The sequence below is a fragment of the Lissotriton vulgaris genome, chromosome 1_1, assembly GCF_964263255.1.
Source record: "Lissotriton vulgaris chromosome 1_1, aLisVul1.2, whole genome shotgun sequence".
NCBI classification, from domain to species: Eukaryota; Metazoa; Chordata; class Amphibia; order Caudata; family Salamandridae; genus Lissotriton; species Lissotriton vulgaris.
In genome coordinates, this window is record NC_141685.1 from 964,865,025 (window position 1) to 964,884,208 (window position 19,184).

General features: G+C 44.0%; 1 protein-coding gene across 8 annotated transcripts in view; it reads right to left on the reverse strand.

The window, feature by feature from the left end:
* STAT6 (signal transducer and activator of transcription 6) overlaps positions 1–19,184 on the reverse strand; it is a 725,020-nt gene that overhangs the window by 384,427 nt on the left and 321,409 nt on the right. For all 8 annotated transcript variants that reach the window (XM_086959999.1, XM_086960023.1, XM_086960016.1 and 5 more), the window contains one exon: positions 1,412–1,550. In XM_086959999.1, coding sequence (XP_086816125.1) covers positions 1,412–1,550 — 139 coding nt within the window. The remainder of the gene's footprint in view (positions 1–1,411; positions 1,551–19,184) is intronic.

Here is a 19,184-nt window from a genome sequence, read left to right on the forward strand (position 1 = left end):
TTTTAGGGTAGGGCCGGGGAGTTGTGCAGGGTAGTGTTTTTGGGTAGGGAGGGGACTGAGAGTTGGGGGGAGGGTCATGCAGGGTTAGTGTTTTAGGGTAAGGAGAGGACTAGGGGTCTGGGGAGGGTTGTGCAGGGATAATGTTTTAGGGTTTAGGGTAGGGTTGCGGGTCGTGCAGGGGTAGAGTTTTAGGGTAGGGTCGGGCCGTGAATGGTGGTGGTTTAGGGTGGGGAGAGGACTGGGGTTTGGTGAGACGGTCGTGCAGGGATAATGTTGTAGGGTTTAGGATAGGGTTGGGGTCATGCAGGGTAGTGCTTCTGGGTAGGGATAGGACTGGAGGTCGGGGGATAGTCGTGCAGTAGTAGTGTTTTAGGGTAGGGTCTGGCGTAACTTACCTTAGATACTTTTACTATGTGTATGCCTTTAGCACGCATGCCTTTGCTTTATAATGGCATGCGTGGTAAAGGCATATGCGTGGTAAAAGAATGCATTGTGAGGGTAGGTCGTTGTAGGGGTGCTAGCGTAGTAATACCCGCGTTGTAATGGCACGCATGGTATTAGTATGCGTAGTACCGTCATACAATCATTTGGCAAAAATCACAAGATGTTTGAGCTTCCCGCCAGACTCGAACCCGCATACCCAGTTTCAAAGTTGGCCGCTCTAGCCGTTAAGCCACATCCACTGATGGAATGTGGTAGGAAAGGGTGGATTAAGGTAGGAAAGGGTGGGTTAAGGCAGGACTGGAACCTGGGTAAATTCACGAGATAGTTAAGTAAATGATGGTACCAATGACAGAGACTAGTGTTGAGGTTATCAATGCTCCTGTGGGCTTCACTGCGCTGGAATCACCGTGCAAGTGATGTGTGAACTCTGAAGATCTGCTTACAGCCTGCGTTGTTCGGGAAACAGATGCCTCCATCCATTTTATTTAAAGGTGGGGGGCGAGGGCTGAAACTCAATCAAAGACAACTCTCTACAGGTTTAGGCACGGGGTCAGTGCGGGATCAGATTCTTGCTTTCCTTGTCAATGATGAATTTTGCAGCCCTTCTCGCTTATCTTGGGAGTACAATCTGGCACTAAGTGCTGGTGTCACCTTGGGTGGCGCCCATGTTGCTTTGCCCTACAAACGCCATGCTAGTGAAACGGGAAAAACCACAGCAGTGCCTGTAGCCGAGCAATGAGGAGCTATGGCTGCACTAGGAGAATTCTCAAGCCGTGTTGTTTTCAGAGTGCCTACTCTGCAGGTCAAACCAGTTTAACTTCTACTCTAGACACATTCTGATCAAATAAGATTTGTGGTCCGCCTGCGGCCATAGTTTACTCAATATCATCTCAAGCCCCAGCAGATCTGGCACATACTTCATGGCAGGCACGCAACAGAACTTTGGCAGAACAAACAATGCACCCACCTCCAGGCAGTTTACTTGTTGCAGGAGTTCCTCTTTGTTGCTGCAACGCTGAGAGGCTCTCCGCAGCTCGTCCACCATGCTGGCGAGAATGGTCATGGCCATCGATAGGCAGAAGGCATCCGAGACATCCAGGAACATCCTAGCACACAAGAAAGTAGTGGAGATAAACAGCTGCGTACAAGCAATCCGGTGACAGCTCAACTCCTAGTCAAGTTTGCTCAATCCTGGCACATTGCGGACCTTGTAAGTTTCAACAGGCTCGCTCACTCCCCACGTCAATGGTCTCAGCGACATAATTGGTCAATGCACACATGCACTTCAATAGAATCTCACTTTTTCCAATATCACTGGCATTATATAGTTCACTTTAACTGCAGTTACTCCTGAGATCTCTTGACTGGAGTCTCACTCTTGAGGTATGTCACTCGTCTCACAGAATTAGGTAAAAGGAGGTTTGGGAAGGGGTGTTCTTGGCAGCAAACACAACAGCGAAGCGTGGTGGTGCCTCTGTTATCACTGTGAAATTGTGCAGGGCACTAATGCACTATTGTGGATTTAATGGGACATTCAGCTTCCATCACTAAGTGAAAGGACAGATCAAGGAAAGCAATGAACAACCAGTGCTCTTACTAAACTATTCCCTAAATCACTGCTGGTAGAAGAATGGACACATGTTGAGTGACATCTAATTTCCTGACTGATAGTTTGGTTAATTCACTACTGTAGTTGCGTGCTTGCCCTCGACTGACCAGAAACATTTCACTGAGAAACCTGAATTTCGTACATGGACCACTAGATTGCAAGATCACTTTACGGCTTTATGGTCTATCAGTAGCTGCAGCCATCCCACCACCATGATCCAAGGAAGCTCGAAGTAAATGTCTCCGAGATGTCTCCATGACATCCATAAACAGGTCAGACTGTGTTCGAGGCAATCAGTTCACTAAATCCTGCTACCCTGCTTTTAGGAAATCTGCACGGCTTAAGTCTACACACTCTGCCAAGCCGCTTCACACATGTGACGTCTAACCGATGATTGTTTTGTTCAAACTTGTATCAAAGCAGCTAGTGTTATTTGTTATTTGAGTCTGCTGATTTTGTGCATTTGGCCTGGGAATGCAAAACTATCCATTTCTTCTGGGTTAATGTAACTGAGAGCTCTACACAAATGGTGCTGGAAACTGTGAATTGTACCCCGAACATTTGTTTGCTGGGGTTGACCAAATCCCTAAAACCCTGCAATAGGCTCTCTCAACATTACTGGCGAAGCGGCTGGTGGTAACGCATTGGGGCGGGAGGAAGGCCCCCACGCTAATGCAGTGGCTGACAGAGCTAGTATATTGCAGGGACCAATTGAATACCTACGTGGACGAACTACCACCTGCCTCCAGGCCCAAAGACAGCTGGGAGCCATTGACTGTATTTCTGCTTGATAATCCACAGCAAGCATGACACCCTGTGTAATGTACCAGTCAGAAATCATCTATTTAGGAACCATGTGTAAATTGTGATATGTCACCTAGAAAATGTAAGCTCGATTGAAGACATATTATCATAAATTATGATATTGCTGCAATGTACTGCAGAAGTTAGATGTTATTGTTAGTTTACTGTACCTTTGTTGACTTAGGCATCTACGACTGATATGCATTAACTCTGCTGGTAACATAGCTGGGCATGCAATGTACTGCATAAGTTTGTGCGCGCTAAAAACCAATAAATAAAAGGAACCCCCCCCCCAAAAAGAAAAAAAGGTAAGAATTACACACTTTCTTTTGTCATAATTCGAACGTTGGAATGTGGAGCACTCCGTTAAATACAATGAAGTGCTCTGAGCTTCTACGGGCCGGTAAACGCCCGCAAAGCAACATCCCAATGTTGTTTTACAAAGGCCTCTCAGAGCCCGAGGGGATTTAAACCCCCGGGGCTCTGAGAGGCCTTTGTTTTATTTGTTAGAACATTCTGCCCTCTAGTGGCAGAATGTTCTAATAGACTTATAGCCCTCCATAGCTGGGCTATACTGGCCATTAAAGTCCCGCTCCCTTGTTAAAGGCCTGAACCGAAGGCTCAGGCCTTTAACGCTGGAGCAGTCCTTTAATGAACGGTATAGCCCACTACGGCGGGCTATAAGGCTATATTATAACATTATATAATAAGTGTTGGTAAGTTTAGAACATGAATCCAAAAACTAGACTGTGAACCCTATGTTTTAATTCAGAGCGTGCTGGGCGGGAAGGAGGTAGCTAGCCTCCTGGCGTTCGGAAGAGCAAATAGTTCAAGTGCAACTAATCACTTGACCATACCCGCACTGCATGTTGCAAACAATAGTTTGCTCAATTTATACCCACTCATTTCTAAAAACGTTTGATAAGCATTACACAATTTTAATGCATCATGAATTTCTTTAGAAGTATATCATACAAAGTAATCTGCAAACAAAAATCAGGATTATACATGAAACTAATGATAAACTGATATAACCACTTAATTTTGAACACTCATTGCATGTGAAACAGTTTTTTTTTAAACGAAACATTCATTAGTTGAATTGTTGTTTGTCCCAATCCATTTCGGGATGCGTGATCCCTTTTTCAGGGGAGAGTGAAAAATAAACAACATAAACATTTCTTTTTGAGTTTTTGATCACAGCAGCAGTGGAAAAAGTCACTTGGAACTATATATCACAGAAAACATTTTTTAACAACACTTACAGGTTGTGTGTTACTCCTCCACCAAAGTGCAACTAAAACACCAGGTGTGCTAGTGAGAAACCTGTTCTGACAGGAATGCCACTTACCAACAATGAAAAAAATGATCCACGCTGTAAGAGTCAAACGAATACTAAGTTGTAATTTGGAACCACAAAGTAAAAAAAAAAGGAGATATTCAAGACCTCGACCAGAACGCAACCACTAGAGAATCCACACTGTCAACAGTACTCAACGGGGGTTACCTGGGGTCAATGATGTCTGTTTCAAACAGCGGTGCGCTATATGTAGTAAGACGCCACTGTTCCTAATGGTAAACGATGACTGCAAGATAAAAGTGCAATATAAACATCTAAGATTGCCTATCATGAATACTGAAAAAAATCGCTAAATATTGGTTTTTAGAACAATTACCAACCAAATGCAGCGTGTCGCTAGGCAGGGAAGCCAGCAAATAAGGATGACTGTATCCTCTTTCAAACACGACAGGATCAGACGTTTCTCAATACCGGTTGGTAGATCTAATGCAAGTAAAATTACAACGCGAAATTATGAAACTGCGCTTTTAAACTAATCCTAATAGGCACAGGCAAAACGCTAGCAAATTACCTAAGCGGTTAGACAATCAACTCCTCAACTCATGATCCAATCCATAGGAAAGCCTCTTCAGCATGCGCAGGTTGAGCAGCCCAATTCTTGAGTTAATGATCTTTACCACTCCCTACAAATCATACACAAAAGATTATATCACCTAAGTCAAAAACGGATCTTCATAAGAAAACCTGCGTTCGTCAAAGATTAAAGCACAAAGTCAGCCTAATGTACTTGTTTGAATGCCAAACTTGCTCGTGCTGATAAATCGAACGCCGGGACCTTGCACCACCACGCTGAAACGCCGCTTAAGTTCACGTAAAACTCTAAAAACAAAAGTAGGACTACACGAAAATCCGCACAGGAATACGGCGGCCATCTTAGAATGGCAACGAGTACCACGTCTCAAAGCTCACTACACAAGGCATTTACGGCGATGAGAATCAATGGTGTTGATGGCGAAAACGGCAGCCATCTGGTAGTGGCAATACTAGACCGCGCTCTCAAACTGACATCTGCTGTACCGATATAGTTGCATCGCTCCTATTAAATCAATGGATAAAAATAGTGCGCAACGTGAGTGATGAAATTAAAACAACTTAAAAAATAAATGTTAGTTAACAATTTGTATAGATAGAAACTCTGTCATTGAGTGCTGTACACAATATGCATGTATCTGTGCATCCTTAAACGTCTAAACAAAATGAATGTTTCGAATATAAATCATGCCTACCAGTACACTATGTACAAATGTATGTGCATCCATACAAGTCAGAACTTAATGAGTATTTCAAATGTTAATCATGCTGGGCACAAGTGTGCTCTACAAGAAACACAACATATCAATATTGTCATTTAATCTCCTTGGCATCATAGTATCTAAGAATTTTATCCTCCAAATTTGACGTTGGGAGAGCCATTTGGCATTATCCCGATCTGCTAAGATCTTGATTTTCTCTAATACTTGGAATCTTAATTGGGGGATAGTGTGGCTTTGTTCCACCCAGTGGGTTGCCAAACTGGAGGTAGTTGCCTTGTTTCTAATGCGGCTCTTATGCTCAGAAATGCGTACCTTAATTTTCCTTTCAGTTTTCCCTACATATAGTTTGCCACATGGGCCTTTAATTCTGTGAATCACATGTACCGAGTTGCAATCTGCCTGATCTCTCAATTTGATGCATTTGCCTGTTCGGGATGTAGGATGGTGGATCCCACAATTACATTGTTACAGTGGGTAAAATTCAAAAATGTTTTCATTCCTGGGTTATCTGCCTGCTCATTGCTGGTTTGCGGTGTGCCTGTCACCAACTCTTTTAATTTTTTACTCCAAGTATAGGCAAACAGAGGCTTGCTGTTAAAGAGTCCCCTAAAATCTTCCTCATGTTGTAATAGTTCCCACCGTGTGTTGAGTATTTTCTTGATTTGATCCGATTCAGTCGGAAACTTTGATACAAATACCATTCTTTCTTGGTTTTTCTTTGTTTTTGTTGTAAAAGTTCTTCCCTGGAAAGTCCAGCAACCCTTGTTCTGCTGTTTGAATTGTGGTAAGCCGGTAGCCCCTACTCTTGAAACCTTTGTCTTTGTCTTTCCACTTCTTTATATAATGCATGTTCGGTTGACGAAATCCATTTGATTCTCATCATCTGTGAAAATGGCAAATGCAGTAGAGCTTTGGGATGGAAGCTAGTGAACAGTAAGGCATTATTGTGGTCAGTTGATTTGTGAAAAACTGCAGTTTCCAATTTAGAACTAGTTTTACTCACCATCACATCCAAAAATGCTTTTTTATTGTGGTTGACACTGTATGTAAATCGGATCCGACTATTTTTCATGTTGAGTATTTTAAGTAGTACTAATTCCTCCGATCCAGTCCACTACAAAAAAATGTCATCAATGAAACGTTTGAAGAAGATTGTGTTCTTATTCCATTCTTCATCAGACAAAATGAAATCATTTTCAAATTTGGCCATGAAAATATTGGCAAATGATGGGGCTCCTGGAAACCCCATCGAAGTGCCACTGATTTGTAGGAAATAATCATCCTTTTATTTAAAATATGAATGTCGCAAGCAAAATTGTAACAGCTCCAGTATGAAGACTTTATGTGCTGCCAAGTTTGTTGATTGTAATAAGCCCCATTCACATGCTTCCATACCCTCTGCCAGAGGAATGGACGTGTACAAAGCAGTTACATCTATTGTACATAAGATTACTTTATTCATATCCAGTTTCACCGTTTTTAGTAATTGGCATGTTGGTAGCTCCATCGAAGACAATGGAGTGCTCTGGGCTTCTAAGGGCTGGTAAAAGCCGAGTTCCAACATTCCAAAGTTTGTTGTTCACAGATGTTGCTGTGAACAAAGGCCTCAGGGCTCCCTGAATACTTTGCTTTATTTGTTAGAACATTCTGCCCTCTAGTGGCAGAATGTTATAATAGCCTTTAAGCCCGCTGTAGCTGGGTAATACCCGCCATTAAAGGCCTGCTCCTTTGTTAAAGGCCCTCGCCTTCAGCTCGGATCTTTAAAGCTGGAGCAGGCTTTTAAAGGCCGGTGTAGCCCGCTACAGTGGGTTTCTAAGGCTATACTAGACCTGCTTTCTGACCTCTTGGCAACCTAGTGAATTTCGGGCTCATTGGGGCTTAACCATCATCTTGTTTTGGAAGCCTCTTGGACTTTGCTTATTTTCTTGTTCTTTTGGGGATCGATCTCAGGGAGAAAAGGTCATGCCTGAGCCATGGCTGATGCCATATTTGCAGTATAGAGAACAATTAAAAGTGGAGCTAGAACGCAGCTCTGTTTAAGCCCAGTGATTGTTTTCATTGGCTCGGTAACATGATTGCCTGCCGTGTCTTAATTTGAACGCAGGTCTCTGTATAATGAGGTAAAGCTAAGATATTTTTCATTGGGCAACAGTTGGGAATGAATCGGGTCTGAAAAAATGGAATTATGTGTTTGTCGCTAGCCCATTGTTTAGCTCCTCCCAAAAAATGTTGGCATAAACTTTGTCTTTTAAGTTCCAAAATGGAATAAGATAAAAAGCAGCTGGACTTGGTCTGTCTCCTTTCTTAAATATTGGACGCAACATGGAGCTATGTGTCTGGAACAGACTCAAACTCGAATGATCCATAAAATAAGAGGGGAAATCTTTCCATCCAGCTGTCTATGTTGGAGATATATGGCAAGGCTGAGATTCCATTAGGTTTCAGGGCTCCGTTGGATCTACAGGGTTACTCGGTTAATGGTCATTATATTTTCTGCTGTTGGTGTTTAGTACATTTATATATGATGTGGCTAACTGTTCTAAACACATCCTCTGTGATAGCTGTAAGATCTTTGTGAGAACGGCAACGCTTTTTTAATGTATTTAGTCAGCAAACGTAAGCTTACCACATTCATGATGTTTCAACATCTGGAAGTCTCTAAGTTGTTGATGAACTGCCAACATTTGGCTTGTTCTTTTTGTCCTAAGAGACTCTTTAGATGAAGCCACTGTTCATCATTATGTTTTCTCTTTTACCCCCACAGCTGTTATTGTGAAACTTTTTTGTTTAGCTGACGAAATAATGTCATTGGTTGATAGGCTGGTTCTTTCTTAAGCAAAAAAAAAAGAAAAGAAAATCTATTCTGTATATATTTCTGCTCTTTAAAAAAAAATCAAAACGAATTTCTGCAGCAGGCAAATGGCACAGACACACTTTCGAAGTGGAGAAACCCTAATCACTGGTTCAAACCCAGGTTAAAAGCAATAAAGGCAGAGATAAAAATTGTAGCTACTTGATGCATAACACCATCTCTCCAAGGACAAGGGTGATCTTCTTAGTGAGGATTTTGTAAAGGCTATGTAAGTAATAGAATATTTATTTGTGACACAATTTATCGTTGGCACAAGGGATACATTTGGATCCAGCTTGAGTACCAGTTCGTGGACATTCAATAAAATGAAGAACTTAGTTTTTGGTAACACCTGAGCCCCTTGGGGGGGGGGGGGATGATTGATGGCCCTCCGATCCACTGGTTCCTATTGGAAGTGCCCACAATCTTGAGAGTTATATTTGATACAATCTCCGTTTCCAAGAATATGTAGATGAAAATACTTCTTCCTGTTTTCTTCAACTGACTGTTCGGAATGCCCACTACCTCACGCAGTGGCTTCAGATCAACTCTACTCCAGAAAAACCTCGAAAACGCTCAGTTCTATCCCTCAGTCTAAGGTTTCGTGTTCCTCATCACCGTCTCACCCAACTGTTATTTGCTTTTCTTAGTGGCCGGACACCGTGTGCATGGTTAGAAGCTGGGTATGAAAACAAAAAAGTAAATGATGAATAGCTTAGGAGCTTTTAATACTATAGACCATAATTTTAAGAGCATTTCATTTAGTTTATTTAGATATCATAAGAAAATTCCTGATCTTGTAAGAGCAGGATCCTAACAAACCTATTTCCTCTTACTCCGATCATGTCCTACAAGGCACTGACCATTTCCATTGTTTATATGGTGCCCCTTATAAATATATTGAACAATTAATGCAACAGTCGAAGTTTGGGTCACTAATCAGACAATTCCGTACAAGTTAACCAAACACCGGAGGTCGAGTACACTTAACAGATTTTTCACCGGCACCAAAACTGAAGGATTTTGGGTGAGTGTATCTAGTGGACTATGATCACCATTCTGGAGCTCCAGCGCTGACTTTTTGGTATGAAGTACATCCTGTTAAAGGCAGAAAAGCCCTGAAAGATAATCTGTTACTATTCTCGACTATTACGATCCCTCCACATTGTGGGACATTACACTGCCAAAAGCACGTAATGTTATCAAGTAAGGGGCCAGGGTTAATTAAATAGTTAACCCATAAGTTAAATAGATTTTATAAAAAGGTGTTCCCCACCACACCCAAGACGATATAAAGTGCCACAATCCAGTAGTAGAAATGAAGTCCCCTGGGGTGTAGTGACACCCGTTATCGTAACATACAACTCCCTGGGAAGCTACCTCTTCTAACACGCTCTGGTTTGTAGACATTGACATCTTTTTTCTCTGTATGGCATTGCCATCCCACCCCCTTTCTCCCTTTGAGAAGCACCTTAAAGCACCAACCCGGCAGCATGAGCCCAGGTAAAAACAATACACACAATAATAATAGGTAATTTCTACCACGCTTATCCCCAGAATTGAAATCTTTTGGTAAGAAGAATTAAAGATCTGAGTCTTGTTTGTTTTTGCATTGAATATGCCCAGTGACAATGTAGATGAACCTCTGTCTGGACAGATGCAGGCATGTTCGTATGTGCTAAGGAGATGTTCTGCTCGATAACACATTTGATGTGTTTGATGTTGACCGTACCTGACTTGCACATGCTGGCTTGTGTAATACCACTGCCCCCTTGTACTACCTGAAGCTGGAAGATCACTCACAGGTGGGGAGTGACTTAAACTCAGTGAGGTGATACTGTCCACTTCTGGTCAACCCGCAGTTTCAAGAATCCCATTTTAGATGGTGTGGAATCTGAGAAGGATTGAGATCTGCACCCGAAGTTGAACGGACATGGTGAGTACGGTGTCAAGAAGATGTTTTCTGGAGAGAGGAGCATACTCTTTTTAAAAAAAAATTTGTATTTGTTTTTTATTTTCCAAAAAGAAATAAAATACATACACATCAAAATATTATCCATGTTGCACATCGTCATTATGCAAAGATGATAATGAACAAAATCCTCCTCATCAATACAACAAAATACATAAACAACAAATTATAATAACGACGAAAAGAACCCCCCATATCGTGCCTGAGCGATAACACAGAGTCGTGCTGGAATATTAGAGCATCCTCCTACCACTGCACTCATACTGCGCCCTTGAGCCGCCCACCGCCCCAACCCGTACCAACTAGCTCATGTCACCCTGCTCTGGCTCAGCTGCCCTCCTCTGAAGGAATTGTCTCAGGGGCTCCCAGATATCCTTTGGTCTGGAGACCGTTGGCAACTCCTCTGCGTAAGTCTCCATATTTCCTTTGCAGCATACAAGATCCTTCATCCAGTGATGGAGAGGAGCATACTCTTTGCCCAGGATCACCGTGCATCATTTCTCGACAGACCATTCCCTATTTAGATCAAGCAAAGCCTGTCATAATCAGTCACATTTCAGGAAGATTCTGATGTGTCTGAATTTCCCCCAGCATCAACCTGCTGGATTGGCCAGAACCACAATAGAGGCTGGATTACCCAGAATCCCTCGTGAACCCTGGAGCTCAGAAAGCAGACATGCTACCAGCCTCGGCCACTACTGGGTTGGCCTGACCAAACTGGCAGAGTACAACAGCTGGAAAGAAACACTGGGTCGTAGCAAGGCAGGCTAGGCTGCTGGTGCCCATGGCACAGACTAGGAAGTGGAGGTCAGCAGCAAAACCGTGCATTTATCTGTAGCAGCTGCGGCTTGAGAGGTACTTGTCTCACAGTACTTCTTTTTCTGTAAGTGGGACCTGAAATTTAAAAGGTCACTGGGCAAAAACAAAAGCAACAGGATTCATTCAGCCTATGAGGTTATCAAGAGAGCAGTTGCATGCCCAACGTCTCTACCTGCGTGCCCCGTGATCTTGGGACAAAGACAGAGAAGGAGGTGAAAGGCTGGTCACCCCTCCTGCCTCACAGAAAGAGAGCAGGCACCGTGGCCTTACTGGATAGAGTAGCACCGACTTGCTTCTCAGAGCAGAAACAGAGATGGGAGAGACGCAAATCTGAACCTCAGTGGTGGAAATTCGTACACTGCTTCCTGAATATACAAGTGCCACGGTCAGAAAATGCAGAATTTGAAAAATATGAGGCAAAAACATCATCTTGGCTCAATATGGAAAATCTATTGAGGGCCAGCGGGATTCCGATTCTGACTGACTCGTCAAGCATGATTTGTTATTGCAAAGCTGCTGAGAGCAGATGCTGGGCTTTTTCACGTTAATACTGCGTCTGAGATCTGAAGTTGCAATAACAGACTTGAGCCGTTTGGTGGGAGTGGCTGTTGGACCAGTCCCAACCCTTCAATGCACAGAATCCTGCTGTCATATAAATTGCAAACATATTTAGATAACGGGCTAAAGGTGATTAACTGTTGCGTTTGAAGTATAAAACTGCGCCCTACCCTGAAATGTCTTTTACGCGCATGTATGCTTATTCTTTTTTTTATTTCAAACTATCTATTCGATTTAAAATTAAATTGTCCATGATATTATCTTAATATCGAGGTCCAATATCTCATTGTATCTCCATTTATGTTTTGAACATCTTACAATGCACAACAGATTTAATCGCTCAAACTCTTTTCCAGGAAATGAGCAGGACGGGCTCCTAACTCACTGCACTCCGTTTCCAGAAGCACTTGCAGAGGATCACCATCCTCCTTAGTAGACAAGCATTAGCAAAGCCAATAGGTCTCGCCTATGCCAGAGCTACTGGCTTTGCTAATGTGTTTTAGCGCTGTTGATCAGCATGTAAATGTAAATGTAAATGTATAGGCATTTATATAGCGCACTACTTACCCGGAGGGTCCCAAGGCGCTTCGACCGCTGCGAATCCCTTCCTGGCTTCCCTGAGAGATGGTCCCTTAATGGGTATCTCCAGGGTGAGACCAGGCATCCCCGGCGGTCTGGTGGGGCCGTTAGTGAAGATGAGGCAAGCTAATGCCCAGAGTTGCCGAGTGTGATCGCTGATCAGAGTGGGCACCGAGGCGAGAGAATTATCGAGTCCGCTGACCCTGGTCCAGAAACCTGCCGCGCCGGGATTCGAACCCTGGTCCCGGGCCGTCCTCTGCTCTCATGTCTAAAAGTTAGTGGTGTAGAGGAGAGTGGCGTAGAGTGGAAGTACAGGGTCACAGATTATAGTGGAGTAAAGTGTTGTAGAGCAGAGTGAAAGGTTGTGGAGTTGCGTGGAGTGAAGGGTTGTGCAGTGGAGTGGAGTGAAGTGTCATGGAATAGAGTGGAGGGGTGTGGAGTAGAATGCAGTGTTGTGGAGTAAAGTGGAGTATTCTGGAGTAGAGGAGAGTGGGGTAGAGTAGGGTCACATGGAATAGAGTGGAGTGACGTAGAGTAGAGCCCGCATTGGAGGGCGTTCGTTCAGGCTGCTAGCTCTGCAGCTGTGGAACTCCCTACCTGTGACCCTGCGCTCTACTTCTAATTTGCTGGCGTTCAGGAAGGGCCTAAAGACATGGCTTTTTGCTCGCTAGGGATTTCCTGTCCTAGTTCTTGTACTTAGGGAGCCTTTTCTTTTCTTTCTCTAACTGTCACTGTTATGTTTTGTATGTTTTGTTTTCAGGTCATGAAACATAAAGCGCCGGGACACTCCTTGGAGTAGCCGTGCGCTATAAAAGACCTATTTAACATAACATTAACACATAACATAGAGTATAATGGAGTAGTATAGAGTAGAGTAAAGTAGAACCGAGCGGTGTACAGTAGTGTGGAGTAGAACGGAGTGTTGTAGAGGGCAGTAGGGTGGTGCAGAGTGGAGTAGAGTAGAGCAGAGTAGGGTGGCGTAGAGTGGAGCAGAGTAGGGTGATGTAGAGCGTAAGATGGCATTAGTAAAGGCAGGAGTTACCTTTTGGCGAATCTTCGCCCAGCTCAGGATGCAAAACCATAATGTGGAATGCCTCCCGGGGGCTTGCCGGCCACCAGCCCTCTTGGTCAAAGGACATGGAAGCAGTACACACAAGTAAAAGGAGGCACAGGATAGAACTTTCATGCAGTGCATTGACAGTCATCTTACACAATACATTCCATGAGTCAATGAACCCCTGTGGAGGTGCCTCATTTTTAGCTCAAATCCGTCTAGTTGCTACAGGAATCTTGGGGACGTTCTGAAAAGTGACCTAGGAACGCATTCTACCCATTGCTTACCATTGGCTTTTTGGTTTGTAACTCACATTTGCTGGCTTCATTTGTTTTATGCTGTCCAGCATGGATTTGTCCCTCCCGTAGAACATAGCTGCTTTCCAATATTCTACCACGATTGCTCGCTTTCTACAAGACTTTACATTTTGCTCTTATGGTGCCACATTTGCTGTGCATTCAAAGACAGAGGACAAATGTAGAGCTCTGTCTTCCAAGGGAGAATGGTGTTTACTCCTCTTTCTCTGACTTCAAAGTGAGAAGAGTTATCGGACGATCTGGGGGTGTGAAAGGAAAGGATTTTCTTCTGGCACACAACAAAATGTAAATGTATGTAATCAACTGTGTAGAAACTTCAGACTATATCAGAATTAGGAAAGCACAAATAAGCACATTTGTTGTAATTCGGAACCATGGTGGAAACAAATATTTTAATACAATCAAAACAAATCAAAACACTAGGTAGTAACATTTCCACACATTATCGTTTGTGTGCTGCATACCTTTATCAGTAAAACTGTATGTCTGTACGAATGTAATCGTCATTTCACTTGAAAATGTGTTGTCTGTAATACCACATCATACATACTCCATGTCACTGCAGTCGACTCCACGCCACTCATCTCTGTCTCACTGCACTCAACTCTGCTCCGCTCCAATCTATGACACTTCACTCTACGGCTCTGTGCACCATTCTACTTTATACCAGTCCATCTTTGCCACTCTGCCCCACTGCACTTTTCACCACTGCACTCTACACCTCTACAGTCTAGGCCACTCCATTCCACTCTACGCCACTCCACTCTACTCTGAACACTTTGCACCACTCCACAACTCTGCACTCTATGCCATAACACTCTACGCTAATACACTAAAATGCACTCTAGTCCAATGCACTCAACTCTATACCACTCAACGCCAGTCCACTCTAATCTACTCTGCACCAATGCACTCTACGCCACTCTACCCTGCACCACTCTACACCACTTCACTCTACACTACTTCACTCTAATCTGAAACAATCCACTTTACAGTACTGCACTGTACTCCACTCTGCACCACTAAACTGTATGCACTGCACTCTACACCACTCTACTCAAAATCAATGCACTCTACACTACTGCATTATGTGCCAATATACTCTGCACCACTCTACACGGCAGCGCTTTACACAACTCTACACAATTGCACTCTATGTTACTGGACTCTACCCAACTCTATACTCTATGCCACTCTACACATTGCCACTGCACTCTATACCACTCTAGTATACAACACTGCACTGTACAACACTCTACTCTACTCCATTGCACTCCATGCCACTGACTCTACTCTGCACAATTCCTCGCTACGCCACTGTACGTTAGGCCACTGCACTTTACTCTGCAGCACTCCACTCTACATCACTGCACTATACCCTGCACCACTCCACTCTATGCCACATCGCTCTACTATGCACCACTGCACTCTACTCTACACCACTCTTCTCTACACCACTCTACTGCCCTCTACACCAATGCACTGCAGGCCAATCTACTCTGCATCGTTCTACTCTATGGCTCTTCACTCTACAGTGATTCACTCTAATCTACTCTACACCACTTCACTTTATGGCACTCTACTCTGTTCCACTTCCCTCTACTCTGAAACAATCTACTCTATGCCACTGCACTCTACCCCACTCTACTCCACTCTGCATTATTACACTCTACACCACTTGACTGTGATACTGCACTCTACACCACTGCACTGTTTGCCAATGTACTCTACAGCACTTTACTCAAGACCAGGGCACTGTACGCCACTGCCCACTCTAGGCCACTGCACTCAACTCTGCACCACTGCTCCCTATCCTCTATGCTCTACTCTGTACCACTGTACTCAACTCAGCAACACTCTAGTCTACGCCACTGCACTTTACACCACTCTGCGATACACCATTGCACTCTACATCACTGCAGTCTATGCCACTCTAGCCTACTCTACAGCACTGTGCTCTATGCCACTCTACTCTAGTCTGCTCCACTCTACTCTACACCCCTGCACTCTATGCCACAGCACTCTACTATGCATCACTCTACGCCAGTGTACTCTATGCCGCTACACTCTATGCCACTCTAGTCTGCATCACTCTATGCCACTACACTCTGCAGCACTCTACTCTACACCACTCTATTCCATTGTACTCTGCACCACTGCACTCTAAGCCACTCTAGTCTACTCAGCTCACCTCTAATCTACACCACAGCATTCTACGCCACTCTATGTTAGTCCACACTAATCCATGGCACTCTCCTCTATGCCACAAACCTTTAGCTATGCTGAACAGTAGCCATTCTGGTGTACAACATGGCTAAAACACATTGGCAAATCCAAGAGCTATTGCCTTTGCCAATGTTTGTTTAGTACAGATCATATATACATACACACATTTAAATACAGACATATATATATATATATATATATATATATATACACACAGAGCACACACACACGCATACAACTATATATATATGAACGCAATTCCTTTACCCAAGAAAAAAGTGAGTCGCACTTATGGAAGCAGGTAAAACCATTTAATCTGTTTCAGCAATTCTTATCCTGACGCGTTTCATTCTCCATGACCTTTCTCATCCGAGGTTTTCATGGCTGACGATGACCAGCTGTTAAATTGCTAATTTATAGTGTTGGCCCCCTAGTGGACCTCCCTGGAGGATATAAGTAACTAAGCATTATGGGGCTTGCGGTATTTAATATATTTTACCTGCCCTCCAGTGGGTGTTTTACCGCAATTTTTTACTTCTCATCTTGGTTTGCATCCATTCCAATGCAGACTTATTTTCAAAGCTGCATGGACCCAACCTCGGAAATCCGTGGCAGCAGCCCTCACCCAATGCGTATCACGCGCTCCTCCTCATTTGGTTCTGTGAGTGTTTTGGGCGCTCTTCTGGTGGTGCGTACTCCGCAGCGGAGCCGCACTGCTAAACATGACCTATCATTTCTTCACTCAAGAAGAAAGCAAGTCGCACTCATGGAAGCAGGTAAAACCATTTAATCTGTCTTAGCAATTCAGTATCCTGATGAGTTTCAGTCTTCACGACCTTTCTCAAAGGAAATCCGAAGTTTTCATGGCTGATGACGACCAGCTGTTATATTGCTCGTTTTATAGTGTTGGTTACAGGGACGTTACAGTTAGGCTCAGATTTCACTTCACGCCCCCTCAATGCACTGCTTAAGACCTCACATATTACATCACTCATGACATGGTCAGTGGCATCACTGATGACATCCCAAATGACATCACGGATGACACCATCCAGTGAGGGTAAGTATTTTGTAAGATTGTTAAACATATATACAAAGTGCTACAGAAATTAAAGTAGTATACTAGGTGTACTACTGAGCGATACTACTTTTAATATATATATATATAATGGCTGTGTGAATGTATGTATCCTTGTGCCTATGGGAGTGTAAGTGGCTGTATGTGTTTATAAGTGGGTGTGTGAGTAGCTGGGTGAGTGAGATGCTGTGTAAGTGGAAGTATTGGTAAGTGAGTGGGTGTGTCAGTGTCTGTATGGGTAGGTAAGTGGTGGTGTAAGTGGCTCTATGGGTGGGTGGGTGGGTGTGTAGTGACTGTATGGGTGAGTGAGTGGGTGTCTGAATGGCTGTATGAGTGAATGACTGGGTGTTTAAGTGGCTCTATGGGGGAGTGAGTGTCAGCGTGAATGGGTGTATGGGTGACTACGGGATGTGTGAATGCTTGTATGGATGTGCGAATGGGTATGCAAGTGGTTGTGTAAGTGAGTGTATGAGGGCTTGTATGGGTGAGTGAGTGGCTGTGTTGAGAGACTGATTGGGTGAGTGAGTGGCTATGTGAGTGACTGTAGCTAAATACGTGGATGTGTGAGTAGCTGTATTGGTGAATGTGTGGTGATATAACTAGCTGTATGGCTGAGTAACTGGCTGTATGGGTGAGTGAATGGTTGTGTGAGGGGCTGTGCAAGTGAGTGAGTGGATGTGTGAATGGCTCTATGGAAGAGTGAGTGGGGGTGAGAGTACTGGTCTAGGTTGTGAATGGGCATATCAGTGGTTGTGTGAGTGGGTGTACAAGAGTTATATGGGGTGTGTGTAGGTGTGTGAGTGGTTCTGTGGATAATGTCATCAGTGATGTCACTGACCATGTCATGAGTGATGTAATATGTGAGGCCATAAGGAGTGCATTTGTGGGGTCGTAAGTTATAGTTAGCTCAGGTAACCATAACTGGCAAATTTCACAAGTTTTGTACGAGTTAAAAAGCGTTTTTTGTTTAGCCAATAACTTTGGCGTCGCTTGACGAATCATCATGAATTTTTTTTTAAAAGTCCCCTTTTTGGTTCGGCTGCTGTTTTGAAAGTTTTGGGGTGATCCTTCAAGCAGGGGCAGAGAAAAAAGGGGGTCCCAAAAAGTGTTTTCCCTATGTTATGCCTATGGAGGTTTTTAATTTTTTTAATAAGACTACGGCCAAACCGCTGAACGGAATTACACCAAATTTGGCAGAAAGATAAATGTTGGTCCAGAAAGCGTGCTTTTTAGGTCGAGGACCGTAGGCTGCGCTTGCGCAGTCTCGATCCGAGATTTAATGTTTTCTAGAATAGGGGCTTTAACCCGCCCCTCTTCTCCATTGGCTGGCTTCCTAAACGGATGCAAGCCATTGGAGGAAAGGGGTATCACTCCGTTTAAGCCCCATCTTTTTCCGATTCAGGGGCGTACTTTTTCGCTTCTTTCTTGTTTTCTTTCTTACCTCTTCCCATTGGCTGGAATTTTACCTTCCAGCCAATGGGAAGAGGAGAGAAAGAAAACCACGCCCCGAATCAGAAAATGACGGTGGTTTCTCCGAGGCATTTCTTCCTCGCCTCGGAGAAACATGGTCGTGCTGCTTGGTTTCCTGCCTGCCTCTCAGCCACAGGATTTCACACCGGCAGCCGAGAAAGTCTTCGAGGGACCCCCCGCACCCCAATCCCTTGTTGCTTGTGCTTGCTGCCCCCCGTTGTTTGTTTTTGTTCCTTTTACAGGTCTACCCCGGCCCGTGGCGGTTCCGTGCAGCGTTGTGCAAGGAGTGCTTTGCCTGGTATGTATGCAGCCATTTGTGGGTCTCAGGTAAGCCATCTTGTCTATGTTTCTTGCCTAAAGCTTTTTTTGTTCCTTTTACAGGTCTACCCCGGCCCATGGCAGTTCCGTGCAGCGTCATGCAAGGAGTGCTTTGCCCGGTATGTATGCAGCTGTTTGCGGGTCTCAGGTAAGCCATCTTGTCTATGTTTCTTGCCTAATGCTTTTTTTTGTTCCTTTTACAGGTCTACCCCGGCCCATGGCGGTTCCGTGCAGCGTCGTGCAAGGAGTGCTTTGCCCGGTATGTATGCAGCTGTTTGCGGGTCTCAGGTAAGCCATCTTGTCTATGTTTCTTGTCTTATGCCTTTCTTTTGTTCCTTTTACAGGTCTACCCTGGCCATTGGCAGTTCCGTGCAGCGTCATGCAAGGAGTGCTTTGCCCGGTATGTATGCAGCTGTTTACGGGTCTCAGGTAAGCCATCTTGTCTATGTTTCTTGTCTAATGCTTTTTTTTG